Consider the following 23,500-nt stretch of genomic DNA (forward strand, 5'->3'; position numbering starts at 1 on the left):
AGTTAATGGGAAATCACTATCTGAAAAAGAGGCCAAGGTGAAATATTAAAGTTCCTTGGGAAGGTGCAGAGGGATGATAATTCAGTAAAACTACATAGCATTGAATTTAGTTAAGAAAGTTCAATATACAAATCCAGTACAGATCTGGGCATCTCTGTCAGCTATCAAAAAAATACAATATGCCATTCTCAATCACAGGGCTACCCACCAGCCACTGACACAATAAGGAAGTGGGAAAACAGGACAAATATTTAATAAAGGGCAGAAATTGAAGTGGTCATCCTCATAGCTCTAGCATTGCACTCAGAGAAATGTCGAGAGAAACTTCGGAGTAAAAAAAAAAAGAAGAAAAGAGACTTTGATGTGAGTCTGCAAGAACATATGTACTAAATCTAAACCTCTGTTTCTGAAAATCATCCAGCCATTTCAGAACACTGAAATCTTCACATTTTTGTAGGTCTAACACACATTTTTCCCCCACTATACTCCAAAAAACAACTAGCCACCTCACAAGGAGAATCATCTTCTACCAGTGGCCACTCCCAGCTCTTTTCCTTTTACAGCTCTCTCATTTCATATCTACACAGGCACAAACTGAAGGTGCATTGGCCCAGAGAAAACATACCACTCGAGTCTAGTGGGATGCAGAATGATGTTGAGAAACATGCTAGATCCCACTCATTTTCCAGGGTCATTTTTGCATTCTATGCAGCTCTAGGATAAAACACAGAAAGCAGCCACAGAGGCCCTATGGAGCATTGCCATATAATACTTTTTCAAGGTGCCTACTTCTCTGACTGCTCATAAAGCAATATTAGAGAATCATGTGTGCCAAACCAGCTAAATAACCCTTTGCAAGGGCAGTGAACTCTGGGCAGCTCCTGAGACCCAGGACTGAGTTCAGACTCCCCACCAAACCCACAGAGGCCTGGGGCAAACAGGGCCACAGCTCTTTTGAGAATGATGCTGGCTTTGTCTATAGACAGGGGGGCCCACAGCATCCTCCTGGCAACACCGACTGTTATTGGGCCTTGGTGCCATTATTTAGAGCAGTCAGATGGGGCTGTATCAAGTCTACACAGGCAATGAAACTGGAAAATCCTGAGCCTCTGAGCAGAAAGTCCTCTCAGAAAATTTTCACCCAATATTTTAAGATGCCGATCACAAACAAGCAATGTCTTGTAGTCAAGATGCTCCAACCAGAAGTGTAATTCAGAGTATAATCTGTCCTGGTAAAGAAAGGAGAATTAATCAGTTGGTATGCTTTAGACCACCAACTGATATTGTTTTTTATACTATTTAGTTTTTGAAAAAAGGAAATCCGGCATATTTAAGAATAGCAAACTTACTAATTAAGCTGCTAATCTTGTTTCTGTTCTTAATTTAAAAACAAAACAAAACAAACAAACGGGAGTAGGAGAGATAAGCCTGTGCTTATGTGCAGTGGTGCAGGCACATTAAGAAATTACGCAGAAAGCAACAATTCAGCAAACAGGCACAAAGCAAAAAAGAATACTCTTTCTAGCACCAAAATGAAAGCTAATGTGGCCTCACTCATGAGAAAAGGATCAAATTCTGTCCACTTCGTACAAATGCAACACGTCGTCCGGCCAAAACACAAGCAAAGAACAAGTTAGCTGGTTAACCAGTACTGCCAGGCACTACTGTCAGTCCCTAAAACACCACCAGCAGGAGCACATCTAACCTGGGTGCAGCAGCACTTCCCGAACTCTGTTGTTTGATATCGTTAAGGCATTACTTTTAGAAACACTACTTTTAGAAGTGGAATAACAGTGGTAGCTTTGAACATGGGGCCGTTAATATCTTCAGAGCAGTATCAAAGGCAGCACGGTCTTCAGGACAAGCCCGCGTCTTTTCTAAAAGGTACATCAATACCAGTCTGTAAAGAAACTACTGTTTAAAAAGGGTTTAAATGAAGAGTGCCAAACCTGATGGAGCAGCATTGAAACCTAAGAGAAAGGTATGGCTAGATGCTGTCATGCTGTGAAGGGAGAAGAGATGGAAGGTGAAAAGGGGGAGGATAGATTTCAAACGTGATACTATGGCATACAGGAGCCATAAAATATCATTATTATGGGAAATGCAAAGACAATTAAAGACCAACAGCAGTCTTGGAAGATCCAGCAAAAAAGCAAGCCAAGGGACTCTGTACCTTGGCTGATGAAGCAACTGAACATGCCTTGAAATGCAACTTGTGCATAGATTGCTAAAGGAAGCTCAAGAAGCTCTAATTTTTTTGTTTACCTTTTTCAAAGGAAACATCCAACCTCCTTTCACTCTACTAATCCCATCCCAAGGAAATCACTCTATTTTCTAAATTGATTTATGGTCAGTAGAAACAAATTCTGTGTGCCCACTACCTTAAGAACTCAACTGCAGTTTGTCCTTGTAGCCACTTTGTATCATAAAGAAACACAACAGAGAAGAAAAAAATCTTTTCATGCTCATCATTTAGGTAAAAAACAAAAGAAACAAAAACCCCACCCCAAACCTATTTTTTCCTTTCTGCTACATATGTCTCAAACACAAACTAAGGCATGCTCCTCCCCAGCTTCCACCATCTTACTTCAGCTACTGTTTACCAAGTGCTGCAAAAGTTAGAAAACAAGGGGGACATGAGGGGAACAGGAATACCTGAAAGATCACAGGACACGTTTCATTCAGTATCCCCCTTTCCCTCAAGAATTCCTCACCTCTCAGAGGTGTGTCTGACAAAGCCATTAATTGCTTCTAACTGCCAGAACTGTCATTCATTCATTACGCACCAGCACACAGGTGTTTTTTTTTAATAACTGCTGCTATATATAATTTAATTTGCAATGCATACTTTCATTTTTATTTTAAATTCACAATTATTTCCAATAAATTATCTGAAGTGTAATATTTCACCTGTGGATTTTTTTTTTTAATTCTTTTTTAAATTTTTTAAGAAGTCAGGTGAGCAGCTGGACTACTCAACTCAAATACCACCAACCCTAAATACTAATAATTAGTATGGAGAAAGGCTTATACATTCCTTATTAGTCAAACATACCCTTCCCATCCCACTCCACCCCCAAAATGAAGAATTTTTCTACTTTTAAACAGATAATCAGAACTGTCGTTTATGTAACAGCAAATATGCAAACCAGAATACCTTTCACTTCCTTCTCTGAATTTGCTGCCTTTTGTTTAATAATATAAACACACAGAGCAACTGTTAACAGATAACATGCAGAATTGTAAGTTACCATTAACGGCTCAGTAGTCCTATTCAATAAGAAAGGGATTGCGTATCTGAAAAACCTGTTGCCTTTAAAAATGAATAAAATTAGTAACACAGTTATCCTCAATGCATGGCATTTGCATAAAATTAAATATGGGCCCGATCAAGGCAACTCTGTATTCACACCAGCCGTCCTGTTCAAGTAACCAGCAACACTTGCATAAATAATATCCTGTAGTTTGTATTTTAAGTTAAGACATCTCAATTTGGTTGGTTGGTTGTGCAACTGATAGCTGATACACCTTTCGGTTTACGCCTGCTGGAACACTTCTGCTGAATTCATAACCTTCAGACAGCTTTAGTAACAACTTGTAATTAAAAGAACACAGACAACCTTTTCCTCAGTAAATGTTTTACCCCATCACTTGGAGATCGATTTGGGAGTCACTTTACTGTGTAGCTTTTGTCAAAGCCTTTTTTTCCCCCCTAAAACAACAATCCAATAAAAACAAATGAAAACAAGAAACAAAACCACTGTTTTATGCCTTGATAACTGTATTTTTCCACTTCCAGTAATAACTTAAATTTGTGCTTTTAAAGTCACTTGGGAAATGCCATCATCATAAACTGCATATTGCTCAGGACTCTTTAACTACCCAAATTAGCTACTAAAACACTGCGAAGGAGCTGATGTTGTATTAGAAGAGAAGCAAAATGAGCCAAACTCCACGCATCCCCCACCCTCTTACTCACGAGCGTTTGTGTAAGCCCTTACCTGCTGGGTAACGTTCGATAACTGGCCAGTTGTCCACCTGTAATGTGGCATTGCCACCACTTCTTGTGAAACGTACTACGTGGTATTTTCCGTCATTAATGATTGCGTTGATCTCTTCAATAGAGATGTCATCAGTTCCAACATTAAATTTAACTCCAATTTTTCCCTGGTGCTGCATATTTAAAAAAAGAAAAGAAAAAAAAAAAAGAAAGAAAGAAGAAAAAGAAGAACTAATTAAGAGTTGTTTTAGCATGAAATAGAGACAGTGTGTCATACAGGGAAAGATTTCTAACAACATCTTCCCTCCTCAGATGTAACTTCTGAAGGCTTGCATGTGGCAGTGACAAGCCTCCTGACAGCTCAGTAAGTCCGGGACATCTCTTTGATGGATAATTGATATTCCTAATGAGCTATTTCACTAAATTGAGTTCTCTCCTTTTCCAAGAGATTCAGACCAAGACAAGGAGGGGGGAGGGGGGGAAAAAAGCTCAAGTTTTCTTTCTTTGTCCCCTTCCTCACCTCCATGAGGATTAAACATCATTTTTCCTTTTAGGCTTTCAAAACAGAAAGCTTTGCAGCATCGCTCGGAAGAGGTACGAGGCTTTTCCGGTTATAAAAGCCAAGGCCAGCCCTGTGTCTCCTTTCTCCAAACCTCATTCATTCTCAGTCTTCACAAACAATAACAAAGGAGGAAACTTTTTTTTCCCTACTGGAGAGATTTTCTGCACCACGATGTAGTAGCTCTGAATCTTTAGGACAAGAACAGACTGATTGACTACAAGGACTTTCCTGATCAGAGCCAGAAAGGAGCAAAAGGCATTTGTGACACAGGGACAGCATCTTGTTCCCGCTAAGGGCCAAGACTCTGATTTTTCTGCTGGGATTTGCCTGCAAACTCCTGTGCCTGAGCGTGCCTGGGGCTAAGGGCACTTCCTACGCACATTCATACTCAGGACCAAGGCTGTAGATTTTCCAGATAATTGTGAAATTGGCACATTTTTATTGTCTTTTATAATTATTGATATGTTCACTCTAATGGGTCATTTACATTTTAATAAAATCTTAATGCCTATTAAAAGTTTAACTTAAGGGCTTCTTGATATTTTTTTTCCTCTTATAAAATCAATTGTACTCCTGAATAGGGGTATTTATTAAATCGAGGAGAAAAAGAGAGAAATATGACATTAGGGGCTTGTGCATAAGAAATGGCAACTCTATGTGAAATTTCCTGTCATTGATACTGGTACATCCTTCTTAAAAGTTAAAGAACTTCTTAAAGTTTTTACACTATCAAATGAAACACAATGAAACGTTTCAGTTTGCACCCCTTGGTCATTCATGTCAATCTTTCCAGAACCAGCTTCATCTCTCCTGCAGAGCTTTTGTGTCTGCTCCCTCTTTCTCCTACTACCCTGGCACCACTCCCTGTAGGAAGTGTATCCTGCAGCTCTTCATCTCCGGAAGATTCCCAAGTGAAGAACCCAGGAGTTCTTCCACTTTATTTTAATCTCTTTTTAAATACCTGACTTCATTTTCCAATAGTGCTTGCATACTCCAGTTACACAGTTGTGCAGCTGCTGAACACCTTTGGGGAGATCCCTCAACATTTTGGTGCTACACTGTCACCTCTTCAGCTATGATTTTTTTTTTTTTTTTTAAACAACGAAAGGACCATTCCCTGCTGAGATTTGCAGAATGACTCTGAAATTTTTTTTTTTTTAATTTGCCCACTTGCTTAACATTGTTGCTTAACACATTCTAAACATTCCTCTTTTTTCTTTGCGGATTGTCTTAATATTCCTCTGTTGGCTGGTCTTACTTTTCCATGCCTATGAGGTGTCAACAGGGGCTCCACCTCATCCAACGCATCCTCACCTTCTTTTCTCTCTTGTGCGAGTTGCAGAGCGATCTCCTAGTTATCCTGGGAGAATAACTGTAGCTCTATTTTATTTCAACTGATTGAACTATGACTCAGAATAGATGTCACCCATTTTCTCCCACGGATGCAGCAGCTTATTTGCTTCACCTGCTTCATTCATATGCTTACTCTCTTTACACAGAAACGTATACAAAGAAATATAACGTTGTCCTGGCTCCAAAGCAATCTCTCTTCTTTTACTAATTTATGAAACGCAGAAAACCAGCATGTAATGATAATGGCATATGCACCTTTTCACAGTACTTTCAAGAAATCAAAGGCTTTGAGGATTAAAAAAGATGACTAATTTTACGGTGATTCATAATTATACTATTCATAACCTACACTTTACATACCTGCTCTCCTATTTGCTATATATATATATATGTATATACATATATTATTTTAGATTAAAAAAAAAGACAAGGAAAAACAAACACCTTTGAATTAATAGGACAGGTGCAGGTAAAATGAGGCAGCATAAAAGGCAAATATACCAGGAGCTTTTCCAAAATAAGAGAATGTGGTGCTGCAATTTACCATTTGTAAATGGCCAGGTATCAGCAAGTGAAATTAATGCTTTAGAGACTTGAAGGCAGATCCTTAGCCTTACTTGAGACATACATACTTTTTAGTGAAGAAAAAACAAGTTTCCCTGACTTCACCACGTTTGTACAGAAGTACTGTGCACAAACACCAAGCACGCAGTTGCAATGCAAAAAATATCAACCCAATAGTTGAAAATATACTGCAGTGATTTTTGGGCCTCTATGTCTAATATATTTATGTAGCTGAGAACATGAATAGCTCTATATTTAAAGGATACATTTCGTTTTTTCACTCGTCTTCAGCAGCTGTCGGCATTTATGTAACCTCCCATAAAACAAGGTAGTAAATCTGGGTTTCAAGTTTAAATCTTCTTTATTTTTATATCCATATGTAAGTTTGACTTCTGAACATCATGCTAAACACGATACGGACTACAATCCCATTGCGTACAACCCTTTAGAACCGCGAAATAAAATATGATGCAAAGACCTGAGAGTACATGAGCTCAGACAGGTCACAACACTACCAGGAAGCAGTAAGTGTAAGTGTATCAGCTGAGTCGCAATAAGCCCCTCTGCGTGTAGACAGTGGGGTTTTTAAGCCCTTGCATAATCATGCAGTAGTTCGACTCGCTGTACTCCTCCTTCTCTGCAAGATAACGTAAGCCACATTATTTTTCTTTTGTCGTTGGTTAAGACCACGTGCACATACAGTTATTGTGGATTAGCTGATGTACGTAACCTGTTGAGATAACCTGATCTTGGCCCTCGGCCCTGCGATGCTTTAACATAATGGGCCTGTAGCCTGTTAGAAAGATCTGCTTTTTATTCTTCCTCCTTCTTTCTGGAGCAACATGATTGTGCAGAAAGGGAAGAGACTGATAAAACTAAATTACTATTTCCGCTTTGCCAGCCTCAGTGGCATAGTGCAATAGTAGAAATTTTCCTGACTTATTCATTCATAGTAATCGTAAAGTTATTTTTCCTATCAGAAATGGCCTCAGACAAATGCGGAACGAGAGGTTCCATCTTCAGCACCCTGACGATGGGCACAACAGAAATGTCTGTGCATTACCAACTACCACAATAATTCAGTGTTACTGTTGAATGATGTTGCCCTTGCCAGTGACCTGAAATAGCACAGCATTTCAGGCTCAGATTTCTAGGAACTTATGTTTGCCCACTAGCAAAGATGATCATTTCGGAGCTCCCCTGGTAAAAATCAGCTCTGTACACAGGACCTGTAGAAGCCCACCGTGCTGTTTATGGTTCTTAGCCTGTGTTTTATTTTTCTCGGTCTCACCCAGTTGTGAGAGAACAGAGCAATGAAATCAATTCCTTTTCCTGCTGTGCCTTTATCTAATCTGAACTAGGAAGGCCACGATAATATAGTGGAGACATGCAGGAGATGGGAGAGTCTCCGATATTGCTTCAAGAGAGGCCAGAAGACAGGACACACCTTCAGGAAAAGAGAGTGAAGCATTTCAAGAAGTAGCATAAACGCTGTTCTCTGCATCTGGAAATTATTTTGAACTTCAAATCAGAAGGCACTACGAATACTTCTACAACCGCCGCATCACCACCACCGCTCCCTGGGACAAAGCAGCGCAGGGACCTCCAATTCACCCAGACAAGCTACGAGACGCTCTGAGCCCCAAACAACAGCTCTTAGAAAAGCTAAGCTTTTGTTTTGGAGGTGCTTTGGCCACGTAGCTCTTCTGCTTCTGAGGCCAGGGTGACTTTCTCTCCACAGTTCCCACACAGGCAGAGAAGCTCATTTGGTGTTACCTAAAGAAGCCCTACATATTGCTGCAACATGCAATGGAGGCTTTGCCCACAGTTTAACCTCTGCTGTCCAGCCACTTGTAGGAGCCCAAGCTCACAGGGTAAGGATAAATATCTTAATGGCATTAAAGTAGTTGGATAAGAGCATGAAGACATACATGTTTAGCCCCAATCCTACGTTCCTAATGTGCTCTGAAACCCTAGGAGTTTTGATTACTCAGACAGCATAGGCATGTGCACATCCATGTGTGTAGACCCATCATTTCAAAACATTTTGTCTTCAAAAGCACTGGCAGCTACTATTGTAATCTAGCAACTCCAGTGGAATATTTTCAATCATGTTTTATGAATTGTGTACTCTAAATACTTCTGCCTTGGCTTTAACAGGCTTCTGCTGAAGCCCCGAGAATGCTGATGAACCCGAGAACCAAGCGAGAAATGTGAAATGCAAATCAAGCCAGCAGCTGACACTGCAATTTGTTCCCTCTTGGACCCCAGTTCAGTGCTACCGATCTGCCAACTCCAAATGCAGTAAAACCTATGCTAGTATAAAATATATATGTATCTATCTCCAGAATAATGATATTTCCTATAGCATCAGCAAGGTTTTACTGCTCTCTGTAGTAATAATTCTGGAATCAGTCAGACATGAACATGTGCAAATTTGGCAGAACAGTAGTTTTAGAAGAGACCACAGACAACCTAAGCTCATAATACTTACAACCTTTAACCGTTTCCAAAGAAAAGTAATAACACTGTGACTCCCACAGGTGAACAAATAGAGAAAAAAAATTTCCAGTGTGCCAGCTCGCATCTTATAGTGTCAGTCCCCGAGGCACAACTTCCTGGTGAATGTGATAACAAAGCCTTAGAACTAACTGATGGTTTACTTTGATTTTATTAAAGAATAAGTTTCTTCAGTTTTATTATTATGAAAAGTGAGATCATTTTCACTCAAATGTAATCAGAGGCTAATATTCTATATTTTAGAAATGTATGCAAAATAATTAAAATAATTTCTGTTTTTCTGAATCCTGTAAGGAAATTCATATGTAAAAACAGTACTGTTTGCTCAGGAAGTGAGGGAAGGGATACATAAAGGACAGAAAATAGATTTGAACTCCAAGATTAATTGAGTAACCACGTATATTTTAGTCTAATGATCCATCAATATTTCTTATTACGATCTATTATCTTTCAGAGGAAATGTTTCCTGGAAAAGACACAGAAAATATAAAACATCTGGGAAGAGTTCTTTGAATGAATCCATCTTTTCTATTAAAATGAAAGAAGTTAACTCTCAGAATATCGGTTTTTAAACTCATACCCTCAGATAATATGTCATTAACCTAACCTCATAAGTGATTTCTTTAAATATTTTTGGTACAGCTTTTCTCTATGAGAAGTGATAAAATATTCAACCTTATTTTTACCAACAGTGATCAAATCTTTCTACTTTTTAGTCAACTGCAAGCGAACACACCATAGGCACAGGCATCCTCACGTCATCCCTCATCTTGAGTACCTACAGTCAGGTTTTGTGTCCCTTCATGAATTCAGAAAGGTGACCATTTTCAGGGATGGATTATAGCTTTCAGTATATCAGTGCTTGACATACTGTAGAATACGTAGGAGGGGCTTGAAAACTCTATCGGAGCTCTGGGAGGTAAAGTTATCAGTCATAGGTAGGCACTTCAAGCAAGGAAGCAAAGATTTTTGCTGATGTCTGATAGGGTGCATCCACACAGTATTTGAGAGACTGGCATCTGACAAGCGGGAAACTGTATGGCTTCTCTTTCTTTTCCCACAAGCTGGAAACAGGTAGCTACTGTGGAGAATGAAATAAACCTCAAACCAAACCCAAAACACTGCATTTCCTAAGCTCAAGTGAGGAGACTGAGCTACTCCCAGTGTTCCTTCTTGCCAGTCCTCACCATCTATTTGCAACTTTCCCAATATTTGCTTATTTCTTAAGTCCACATGTCTGTGGACCTTAGGTTATGAAAAAATCCCACTTTTCATTTTAAAACAAGCTCCTAGTTCTGATAATTGTACAGGAAGGCTTAAAACCCAAAGCCTTGCAAGCTACTGAATTGGCAGGCTAATAGAAAGAAATTAAAATCATGTTAAATCCCATTATTTTAAGTTAACTGCTTGATTTTTTTTTTTTTTTTTTACTGGAGGTATGCTACTCTCTGCAAATGACACTGATTTCATTACCCTCATATCAAATCTGAGCAACATACAGCGAAGTGGGCTTCCTCTCAGGCCAGTCTCCCAGCAATTTTGACTGCCCCTCCTTCATCATTGGACCTGCTTCTGGAAAGATTTGTTCTTGATTCTCAGACTCCTGGTCCCCAAGACAGCAGGGCTGGAGGGATGAACTGGCAACGCTTACTTCCAAAATGCTCTATAAGACTTTATCTACAGCTGACTATTCCTTTTGAGCTGCCAGTACACAGCGTGCTTGCATTCAGGAAGTTTTTTCGTTACTTGAAGGACATCATTACTTGGTTTGAGCGGTGGCTGGAATCCAGATGTGACCCTTGGATTCCTGCAAGAAGTGCAGTGAGGTCTGTGGTACCTGTATGCACACACCAATCCAATGTAAAATGAGATCCTGGCAACAAAATGCTGCCTAACGCTACACTAAGCCATTACTAATACTATTCAGAGAGGAAAAAACAGTTGTCTGCAGAGCCACAAATATTACCAGTATTTCCTGCAGCCCTTGTGCACGCTCCCTAAGTGCAAACCCAAGCACATCTTTCTCATGTACACCAAAATCCTTCCAGTGACAGTACAAGGCACTTGAAAACCAGACCTATAATCATAAATATTCAGCAACAAACCTTTTTTCCTCCCCTAATTTTGGGATCCTTGCTCAGTTATTTCATAGATTTTGTTAGAGAGAGATGAAGAGAGAATTTACAACATATTTTGCTCTCACGTTTTACTGAGCAGCTCTGTAAGATCATTTCATAAACCTTTAAATGACCCTAGTTTCATGCCATCAAGTTATCTAGATTTTCTAAATCAATACAGAAATAATAAAAATTCATTGTTCACCAGATGCCCCTGGTTGACATGTAAGAAATAGCCCTGTCACTGTAACAATATTATGTATGCAAATACATACAGATGCTACCAGAGCTACCGCACTCTTAAATGTTGCTCTATAAAAATTAAACAGCTTCTAGCCTTAAACCAATGACCCTTAAAAGACGCCAGTGGAATACGGGCCCAACATCACACTAATTTGCAACTAAGGCGTAGCTGAAAAAAAGCAGCTACCTAAGTGGCTCACTAAGTGAAAGAAGTGACACATGACTTAAAACGATTTTTTCATGTCACAAAATGCCATATATGCCATCTCAGAACAAAAACCACAGAAGTTTTCACTGTCCCAGAGTTTCAGGGCAGGGAGCAACTAGTCTTTACCACTAAGAAATAATGACTTATATCACTTTCTGCTTTAAAATAATTGCCGTAACAGTCTGCTTTAAGTGTTGTTATAGCAATTCGATTTACACATAAAGCTCAGCAAGCAGAAAATGTAAAATATTTATAAATCTACAATTTTGACACTTCTGCTCTCAGACTGCAGTTCTCCTGTTTAGTTTTAAACATTGTAATTCTCACTGCTATACGTCATTGCTATTTTATTTCAAGTTACTCTGATGATGAATTACTGAGACAATACAATTACCCTAACGACCAGCCCCCCAAAATGCAATAGTTATGGAAGACATATGGTGTAGAGCCTGCAGCAGCAGCATACTGCATCTTATTATCCACTCAGCATCGTTACTGCAGTACACAAAATTACATTTTTCTGAGAAAATATGCAGTAAACAACAATTTAAGTAGTCAGCCCTTAACACAGTACTTTCTGTCAAAACAGCACGTAGCGCAGAAACATCTTGACCCATCTAGTGTCTCACCAAGGATTCTCAGTTATGATGAGATGGTATGGATGGGTTGAAGAGACTACAGGTGCTGTTATACCAAACAGAGGCTAATTTGAAGGAAAAGAAAGTCTTTTAAGCACTGGCCAAGGTAACTCAGGCCATGACTTTGTTCTTGCACACTTATTTTCCATGTAGGCAGACACCTCTGAGCTTGTGCACCACAAATATAGTAAGCCCAGCCTGAGGAACGGCACACTCATTGGGACGCTCCAGCTACTCAAAATGACGCACACTGTTCTTCTCCACACATACATCAACATGTGTTTCCAGATAATCAATGAGAGATTTGGAAATGAGGCTTGCTTTCCACTTTTTTTGTAGTGTTTTTTATAAAGAGATGATTAAAATAGTATTCCTGGGACTGGATACAGTCATCCAAAGGTGCAAAGGTATTCCTCGGAAAAAAAAAACAAAACACAACCAAGTGAGTAGCACCCTGATATCTGTACAATCTAATCCACCCTGGAAATTGTGCTGGTTTAAGGGTATTGATCTCTGTGCTAAGAAAGGCTTCACAGAACTCTTCTGGTAATTTACGTGTCTGAAACAAATCCAAAGTCAGAGTCAGTAGGAGGTATAACTGGGACCAGAAGTGAAGAATCAGCAAATTCTCAAGCAGGCTTTCATGCTAAATGATTAATAGCCATATGATCACCACACATGCTCATGAAAACACAAGTAATAAATTTTTGAGAATCTGAGTCAAAGGGCTTCTCATATTAAAAACCTGTAGGGAATTATTAAAACTCAAAAATGGTATTAGACACCCAGCTCCTATTGAACTTTAACGAAAATGAACACCTGCCTGCCATTCATGCTATCATTTGATAAGCTTTCCTTTAATATTAATGACAATCTTGAGTATTTCCAGATGCCTACCAGAGACACTGGGACAAAATACTTTTCAAACACTGTTTAAATGCAGACTTTGCATTCCTTTATTGTTCTGATTGCCTGTATACAACTGTATTTCCAGAATTGTTTCCTAACCCTTCTTCTCTTGCTTTGGGGTCTCCAATTGGAAACTACCTGCTCCTAATTAATCTTAGCTGCAAAGTACTCATTATTGACATAGACTTAACGTGGAAAAAGAAAACTGAAAGTGAAAACAAAAAACCCAGCCCACAACGTGTTTTAAAGCTGGGCATCTGAAGAGCAGACCTAAATGAATATTTTTGCCTCCTACCTGTAAAATGAAGAAAACGTGATATTCTCACTTCAAAAAGCTACTGTATATTGGAAACAACTCGTGTCTGCAAAGTAGTTAAGCAGAAGTAAAACAACAAAAAAACCCAACCTATCAAAAAAAAAAAAAATTATTACTGGTCTATGAGACAAATGTACAACTGAAGTGAAAAGACCTCACAGAAGGAAACACAGCTGTGCCAGTACCAGACAGCACAGCTTCAACACACCACAGGCTGGGCTCGGGCTCCCTGCAGAAAGGCAAGTTCTGGTTGTTTTCCCAATTTCTGAGCAGTCCTATCTTTTTCTTCTGCCAGCTTTTTTTCTCTTATCAACAAGTGTAGAGTCATTCCACAGCAAGCCTTAATACCATGTATATTTTACTCAATGGTAGTAGTTGCCTTTATCTTACCTTTCTTCGTCTTGAAGATCTTTCAGAATCAAAACCAATTTGACAATTTCCCTGCGTGCTGTGCTGAGATACGCAGCGCGAGTAGCCTATTATCAATGCTACAATAGAGGATCTCACTTCTTTTGATCACTTAATGCTGCAGAGCATGTGCTACATGTATTCAGTGTAAGAATTCTTACATGAAGTGATCAAACAGCATTAGCTGACTGGACTGTGAAATCCAACGCGTAGCTGGAAGGGGAAAGCAAAATCTGATTGCTACCTCTATGTTCTCCTCTGCTGCTGCTAACAGCCCCCAAGGTTTGAATGACATTGCTTTGGCATCTTAAAAAACAAAACAAAACACCATCCTGTGGAAGAGAAGTGTATGAAAGGGCTGTGTACAGGAAATCACTCATATTCGTGAACAGTTTCTACAAGGAGGAAATTTTTGAAGGAAGCGTTGCAAAAGAGCACAAGCACCTTCAACAACATGCTCTTCAAAATGCAAGAAACTTGCAAGTAAATTTAATTGTATTTGGAAGAAACCTGCCAGAAAAGGCTAGCCCCAAGCGAATTGGGCAAAATCAAAACAGAAGTTAACCGCAGCAAGTGAGCTTTGCATATACCAGAGTTGAGGACTGTCAGGCTCCAAATGCCTCTCCGAAGCAGGGAACAGTCATGAATGTTGTTGTCTTCACTGGAACGATCAGCATCAGGCTTGAATTATGTCCGAATATATTACTTCTGTTTATGAACATAATGTATTTAAAAAATCCCCAACAGTATACAAGTACTTGCTTTACAACACATAGCGCAACAGCCATTAACAGCTAAAATTGCAAAATGCCTCATTATCTTCAAAATGCATAAGGGAATGGAACAATGTCATCCTTTCAGTCACAGATTCTTCACTTCTTACAGACTCTACAAGAGACTTTTCCTACTGTTGGAGATTGCCACTTTGCAAACGGGGTCTGTTAGGCAACTAGCCATCGACTTCTGAGGGCATTATTCTAACTTCACTGATAGCGTCCTCCTGATTTCTGCCCTCAGTGCATCTGCTTTCTTCTCTTTGTGTATTTTATATACCTGGCAGATATTTACCTCTGCAAGTTAAAAGCCAGAAGTAACTCCACTGAAGTCAAGGCAACTTTAGAAATAGTAACATGGTAAAATGAGGGCATCGCTCATTAGAGCTACTTGTCACTTTTTCAGAGCTTCTGCCTCTTACTTCTATTCTCACACATTTCAGTGTGGAAGAGATGTGATGGTAAAATATTTGACAGACAGCTGCTGCAAATTATATGCTTTCACTATTTTTATTAAAATTCTGGCTTTACTAAGATCAAGGTTTTCCTAGAAAAAACTTAGCCGAAACCAGACATATAGCTGGTTTTGTGTTCATACTTTTATAGCTTTAATGTTAGTGAGGCACTATTTGAAAAGGAAAAAAAAAAGGGGGGGGGGCGGCAGGGGAAGGGATTTCACACACCAGAAATCCCCCACTTATAAATTGCTACCCTACAAATACATCCCCTCCCCGTTGCTCAGCCACTCCAACACGCAACCCAGCTGGCTGGCATATCTATGACTTGTGACACACAAATCTGATTACTTGAAGGCTGTAAATAGCTTTGCTTCTATTTGGTCAGATAAGCCTTTGCAAACACATCAGGTTGGCGGGGAAGAGAACGGGCATCTCTAAAAGGGAAGACAACTAGGAAAAAAAAAAAAGCACAGTCACTGGGAAGGGAATTCACAGACCTGTTGGATCAAGTCCCACTCTTAAGATTTCCTAAAAACATAGTAGGGGAATAACTCTGCATCTTAAATAGCCTTCTGGGTAGCTTAGATGTGAAATGCCTTGTGCTCTGCAGCAGATAACCCAATGTCTTGCTGACTTTGCCAGCATCACAGAGGTGAGGTTTCCACATGGGTGAACGAACCGCTCTTGCGCAATTTATTCAAGAGCATTAGGCTCGAAATGGCTTTAGTATAGCATCAGCTGAGGAAGGTGTGTGTGCATGTGTGTGTGGCTGTGCACACATACAGACTTCCAGACATTCTTCTGCACTCAATGTGCTAACTTTAAGGCTATAAAACGCAAACCCTATTTCTTTTTCTTCTCTTATTTTTCCAAATTGTTCTTTGCCCACAGTCTCATTAAGCAGTAGTATCATTAGAGGACATCATGCACAAATTTTTTCACCTGAAGCAAAGCCAGCTTTTTGCCACTTCTGCTTTGCGAGTGCTAACAGATCTCTTGCCTCTTTCACCACAGCCAAGGGCATTTGTGATTGACAGGTCTCCCCTATAAGCATTCTCACATTTCCTCTTTCAGCTCTGCACATCCTGGAGACCGCTCAGGCAGAGCATGCTGCAAGTACTGTGCCCAGCCTGCTGTGAAGAAACTCCACAAATTCCAGCAGACAGAACAACCCCGCAAACAAGGAATCCATCGGAGCTGCTCTGCCATTAAGCTCTCCTTGTTATATTACCGGAGGACTGACTTTGCCTCCTAGATAATTATAATTATTTTCTGTGCAGCATCCCACGCTCAGAAACTAAACTTGAGGCAGAGAGACAGGTACTGACAATCAAAACCTTTTCCACCTTCTTTCACCAATATAAATACATCATGATCTACATATGTGCGTAGATGCCTCTATGTGTGTGTATGCTTGTGTAATATATATGTTTTACATATGCATACATACATATATGAATGACAAGGTGAGATGCAACATCCTACTGCACACACTCCATGTAGAGGGCTAAGAACACAAAACACTGTAATAAGTATTTGCCATTACTGCTTAGCGAAAGGTTTTCAGGTACTAAGATGATGAGCAGAGCGGGACAACCATGGTAAACTGGATTCTGTGAGACTGATAATATTAAATAATAATATTTGTAATCACCTCAAGGCAGAGACCTTATCGTCTCCTTTGTTGATAGGTGACATGCTTTTTTTTTCTTTATAAGCAACAAATTACAAACAGGCAAGCTTTGCAGTTTTGTAGTTTGACTAATTTAACTAACGCTGTTCTAATTTAAAATGTCTTCAGTGTATCAGTTTCAATGCTGATGGATGTTTTCCTCCCGCAGAATACTATCAATTAAGAGCCTTATTCTAACCATAAAAATAAAATAATGCTCTGTTTATTGTTAACAGAGAGACTAAACTATAATAAGGATTCCTGATTAATTACTTATCAAGGAGAATTGACCTTAATTAGGGTCAACTTCTATGGCAGACAATTTATTCTTTAATTTCTGTGTGTGAACACATTTCTCGCTACAGAACAAATGGTTCACAGTTCAATTCAAACTCTTCAGTTGTATTTTTAAAGGAAAAAGAAATAAAAATGGTATCTTTTGAAGCCAGTATACTTGTTACATATAACTGACTTAAGTAACTAAAATTAATGTTTACTGGTTTCTACTCCTGTTACCCTGCTGAAACAATTCTTGCAGAGACAGCAGGACTAGTGGGATGTGGGCAGTTCTCCGACCCCCCCAGTATCCTTAACCTGGTTCGGGTGCTGGTATCGGTGCAGGAGTGGGACGCATCTCCTGGCAGATAAATATCCAGACAGCCTGTGCTGCATTATCCCTTCAGTGCCATTCTCCCACTGTTCGAGGGGAATGATTTTAAACCGGCTTAGATGTGTTGACACAGCTAATTGTCGTGCCTTGGACTGGAGCACAGACAGCTCTTTAACTTTGTTCTCCGCAGATGTAACAAGTAAGAAGCAGTAAACTAAAAACACTGTGCAATGTGTCTACTTAATAAAATACCTAGGGGTGTGCATGTTCCACAGTCATTAATGAGACTGTTGTTCAGTGTAGATAACCCCAGGTATGCATATATGAGGAGCAGCTGTGGCATGAGAGAAGAATCAGGCTGCCAAACCTATCTAAGAAGCCGTGCAAATACTCAGGATATCTTGTGCTGAGATGTGTGCTGTCACGGCTAGACACTTACCACCCCATACCCCAAGGGAGGGTAGCTGGATTCTGTTCCTTCTCATGTATCCTCATCACAATTATTTCAAAAAATTAATTTCCTAAACAAAAAAAAAAAAAACAAACAAAAAAAACCCAAAAAACACAAACAAACAAAACAAACAAACAAACAAAACCAACCAAACAAAAAAAAAAATCTCCCCCTCTGACATACAACTAAAATTATTGCCTTTGGAAAGGGTTCATGGATTCATTGTTTTAAACTACAAAACTCTCACTGCTTACTTTATTTACCTTTATGTACTTACTATTCTTGATATCACGTAGGAAAAGGTTCTAGCTTGATTCTTAGTAACTAGGATGAATAAAAATAGATGTGTTCTCCTTGAGAACAATTGTACTGTTCTAGAAATTAATGAAACACAATATGAAGCCTCAGAATGGAACTCCTGCAGAGATGGCCTATGATCCATTAGGGAGGGTTGCTTTGAAAACTTTATATAAAAATAAATAAATGGGGAAAAAAAATCCATAACTAACTATAAAGCACTTAACTTCACAGTTCTCTAATAAGGGAATATACTCAAAACTGAATAAAATTAGGTAAACTTTCCATATTCTGCATCTAAAATCTTTGTCATTACCATCCCCGTCGGGCGATGGACTGAAGGTTTGTCGGATACAAGAAGTGCAGGAAGCGGTGCAGTAGGAGCGGCCTTTAACCTTTAAGATTTACTTTGTGATTTTTAATAGCAGAAATTGCTTTCTGACCATTTATAATCTGTTGAGTATAAATCTACAATATGAGATAGGTTCCAATTACAAGTGGAACCCCTTTACATCATGCTTACAGCCTAACAAAGTCATTAAAACAACAACAACAAAAAGCCAAACCAAAAAAACCACTAGGCAGCCCTTAACTAAGAAGGATTTAGACCTGTTTAGGAAACACTATACTCTTATCACACATCCTGTCATTGCAGGCTGGACTACTTTCCACTACAGTGAGTCCAGGCGGTCCCGCTCAGAAATACCCACCCACAGCCTCCACAACCATTCCAGAAGCAGAAGTAGACCTTAAGTGCTGTTTTTCTACACAGTCTCCTGTTTTTTTCCCCCAGATTTCCTAGCCAAGCTGAAGTTTTCAGGTTTCCTTAGTTCCACTTTCCATGGCACAGCCTGACAAAATAGTGACCCCACTTCCACATCTCCCTCGTAACTGGAGAAAAAAACCATATAAAAGGGAAATGTAACATGAAGGGTCAGTTCAACAGAACGTGACGGTGACTCTCAGGGATCTTTGAAAACACAGTGATGATTAAAATATCAACACACTACAGTGTTATAACGCCTTCCACACAGCCTGGTCCTAAAGAGTTCTCCAATGAATCAGTGGCATTAGATTGTGAAATTAAGGCTTGTTCTCTACTTGCCCCTGTTCTTTCCTATATGTTTTGTAATCCACATACCATCTCCTGCTCCCAAAGTGCCCCCAAGCATATTTTCCAAAGATAATATGGTAAAATATGTGGATGTAAAAAGTACTATGCATAACAACTGTTTTTCTGCCCCCCCTTGGGCAATCTTTTTAGGGGTATTACTGTTGGTAATAATTTGCTTTGCTTTAAAAAGCAAATAAGTGCAAAATAACAAATGCAAACATGGAGAAAATAATGTAGAAACATGTATTGAATGATTTTACAGGCTTCCAAAATAATTTTATATTACATAGACTTAAAAGAACAATTCAATGTGGATATTGCCTGCAAAAAAGTATTTTATACCTTCTTGCTACCACCAGAATAGCTTCAGCAAACAGTTCTAACCAACCCAGTGAGCCAAATCATAAAGCTTCAGGCAGTCATGAAAAACTATTGATTTTTTTTTTTTTTAAACCTTTCTTCAGCTGTAAATTTCTATTGATATGTGACAAAAATGTGCAAGTGGCATTTGCTAGTATAGCCATTGTGGGAAAAGCCAAGATTGCTACTTCTCCAGCTAAGCTGCTCGGAAGTTTAATGTGGTCAGCTTCAGACTGTTCCAGCTGATCTTGGATCAAATAAAACACAACACATATGTTTCCCAATAGCAATAATCAAAACTGAAGTTCTCAGATTTTGCTGGAAACAAAATTACAGCAAGAAGAAATGAGCTAGATATTTCTTTTTATTGCTGGGAAACAGACTCCTAACAAGCAACCACCTGGATTTATTTTATTTTTTGAAGTTAGTTCATTTATCCCATGTTGGCAGATGATTAATACCTCTTTCCTCCCCCCTGACCACTGCTCAGGGCTAAGGGGATATGAACCCTGCTCGCTGTGATTGCTGCGTCTCCATTCCCTATGAGCAATGCCGTTTCAAAAGCCAGGGCTAGGACAGGAGAGAGTGCACGAGCCTCTCTATTCTGGCTTTATTACAGAAGTTGTGATGGGCCTGGTTGTGCAAGCTGTGATACATCCAAGTGATCCCCAGGAGCTGGGGGTTAGTGAGCTGTTTGCACCCCAGGAAGAGCTCGACCTGACCAACCTGTTCTGAATCTCTGAGGCTGACAGAAGGCGAAGCACTGTATCCTGTACTAATTAGATACCAGAGAAGGGGTTCATTCCCTCCTCCTAAACAAGGTGCACTGAGAAACAGCGTGCAGCCATAGTGCTTCCTCCTTGAGTTCTGCTTCACCAGAAAGTAATGGAGGTTCAGAGTTGCCCCCTCTTCCCATGCCCCAGCCCAATCCTGATAAAGCATCCTGTTGTTTTAATGGTTCAGAGCCCATTCCCTGAAAATTTAGGTTCTGCTATACAGCTGCAACAAACTGGCATGGCCAGGCACAGAGCTTTGCCCCACATATGCACAGCCACAGAAACACGGGGTGGCCACGGTGCAAACTGGTCGCAAGTCAGAGTTTTTCATAACCTTCCCAGACAAGAGTTAAGGCTGCAAGACACTGATCATATTCGGCTCTGACAGAGAAAGGATGATGCAAGCTTGAGCTACGTGTTACCTCTCCCTTCTCTAGAGATAGTCTTTATGTATTTTCCTTCCTCCCAACAGCAGGAGAAAGAGCTCATTCCCACTAGGGCTTGGGTCCTCTATTCATCAGGTGGGAAAACCCATCAGTTGGCCTCTGCCAGTGCCTCTGGAATGCCAGCAACCTTTTCAGGTTGAAGGTGCGTCTGTGTCATAGGTTGGGCCATTCTCTCCTGCAAACAAAAGCTATGAAGATGGGCTAATAAACTTTCAACGGTGACTAGGGTGCACAAACACAAAGCTGCCAGCAGCTGGTGGCATGTACAACACTGTAACCCAACTTCACTACTGCTCTTACTCCTGTGAGCTAGAATCATTGATTACATCTGCCTGTAATATATTCACATTTCTGGCTGGCTATACTGTGGCCAGCACTCAATCTCTCACCTTAAATATGCTGTTGAGAAAACAAGGGTTGGGGAGGTCCCAGGAGTGCAAACCGATCATGGCTTCTAAAAATTGTAAGGAGGGAAACCTGGGTAAGTATTTCTTTTGCTACCCGTGTGACAAAATGAGCTACTGAAATGATATATCACTTTCCAACCAAATGCAGCAAAATATAAAAGGACTGTGCATTTGAGCAGTGCCTGATAATTCAGACACTCAATACATGAGAGTAAATCAAGTCTGGATAGAGCCACACAGCAGCTAAAAGGATAAAACCCATTCACTGCAATTCAAGCATCAGACGATTTCCTTCCAGACCTTCATGTTCGAGCACAGCACCTGAAAGAGACTAGAGATGGGAAACTCCAAAGATTCCCTGAGCTTTACACCGCTCTCCCTGATGCCTGGAGAGGCTGCATATTGCTCCATTTTCAGCTGCTGCTTGTACCACTTTAAGGGTGGGCTGGACCAAAACCCATACTTAATTTAATACTGTAATTCTTGGAACCAACTGTAGCACTCTTTCCACCTTCTGCAGTCATACTCTGGAGAGTTTCTCCAGGTTTGTTACCAGCAGCAAAGAGGTGTAACACTGTAGTGAAGGGGGCTAACAGAGGAAAGTACACTGCCATGACTTCCCCCTTAACGCTGGGTTTGCTGCTTTTACCTGTGCTTCATAATACAGAATCACAGAATATTTTTGGTTGGATGTGACCTTTGAGATCATCGAGTCCAACCAACAAAAAAAACCAAAACCAAAACCAAACCAAAACAAAAAAAACACCAAAAAAACCCAAAAAACCACAAACCCAAACAAAAAAAAAACCCCAAATCCCAGAACACCAAACACCAAAACAAAACAAATGTCCACAACCACACACCACACCCACCCACAGACAGACACAAATCAACAATCTCAGGCACTAGAGCATGCTCTGAAGTGCCATGTCTACACGTTTCTTAAATACCTCCAGGGATGGTGACTCCACCACCTCCCTGGGCAGGCTGGTCCAGTGTCTGACCACTCGCTCAGGAAAGTCATTCTTCCTAATATCTAATCTAAACCTCCCCTGCCCCAACTTCAGACCATTTCCTCTGCTCCTGCCATTATTCCCTTGGGAGAAGAGGCCAACACCCACCTCTCTACAACCTCCTTTCAGGGAGTTGTAGAGGGCAATGAGATCCCCCCTCAGCCTCCTCTTCTCCAAACTAAACATGCCCAGTTCCCTCAGCCTCTCCTCATAGGACTTGTTCTCTAGACCCCTCACCAGCTTGGTGGCTCTCCTCTGGACACGCTCCAGCACTTCAATGTCCTTCTTGTAGTGAGGGGCCCAGAACTGAACACAGCACTCGAGGTGAGGCCTCACCAGTGCCCAGTACAGAGGCACCATCACTTCCCTACTCCTGCTGGCCACACTATTCCTCATACAAGTCAGGATGCTGTTGGCCTTCTTGGCCACCTGGGCACACTGCTGGCTCATGTTAAGCCGGCTGGCCACCAACACCCTTAAGTCCTTTTCTGCTGGGCAGCTTTCCAGCCACTCTTCCCCAAGCCTGTAGCGTTGCCTGGGGTTGTTGTGACCGAAATGCAGGACCCGGCACTTGGCCTTATTAAACCTCATCCCATTGGCCTTGGCCCATTGATCCAACCTGTCCAGGTCCCTCTGTAGAGCCTGCCGACCCTCAAGCAGATCAACACTCCCACCTAGCTTGGTGTCATCTGCAAACTTACTGAGGGTGCACTCAATCCCCTCATCCAGATCATCAATAAAGATATTAAACAAGACTGGCCCCAAAACTGAGCCCTGAGGGACACCCCTGGTGACCGGCCGCCAACTGGATTTCACCCCATTAATCACAACTCTCTGGGCATGGCCATCCAGCCAGTTTTCTACCCAGTGAAGAGTACACTTGTCTATGCCATGATTCACCAGCTTCTCCAGGAGAACGCTGTGGGGAACAGTGTCAAAGGCCTTACCAAAGTCCAGGTAGACAACGTCCACAGCCTTCCACACATCCAGAAGGTGGGTCACGTGGTCAAAGAAAGAGATCAAGTTGGTTAAGCAGGACCTCCCTTTCATAAGCCCATGCTGGCTGGTCCTGATCCCTCGGCTGCCCTGCACTTGCCATGAGAGCTTACTCAAGATGATCCTCTCCATGATCTTTCCCAGTGCTGAGGTCAGACTGACAGGCCTATAGTTTCCCAGATCATCCTTCCGGCCCTTCTTGTAGATGGGCATCACATTGGCCACCCTCCAGTCATCTGGTACCTCTCCTGTTGACCAGGATTGTTGATAGATAATGGAGAGAGGCTTG

General features: G+C 40.7%; 1 protein-coding gene across 26 annotated transcripts in view; it reads right to left on the minus strand.

Annotated features, from left to right (window-relative positions):
- NRXN1 (neurexin 1) overlaps positions 1 to 23,500 on the minus strand; it is a 728,940-nt gene that overhangs the window by 121,788 nt on the left and 583,652 nt on the right. For all 26 annotated transcript variants that reach the window (XM_074168426.1, XM_074168417.1, XM_074168423.1 and 23 more), the window contains one exon: positions 4,002 to 4,173. In XM_074168426.1, coding sequence (XP_074024527.1) covers positions 4,002 to 4,173 — 172 coding nt within the window. The remainder of the gene's footprint in view (positions 1 to 4,001; positions 4,174 to 23,500) is intronic.

Source organism: Numenius arquata, chromosome 2 (assembly GCF_964106895.1).
Source record: "Numenius arquata chromosome 2, bNumArq3.hap1.1, whole genome shotgun sequence".
Classification (NCBI taxonomy): domain Eukaryota; kingdom Metazoa; phylum Chordata; class Aves; order Charadriiformes; family Scolopacidae; genus Numenius; species Numenius arquata.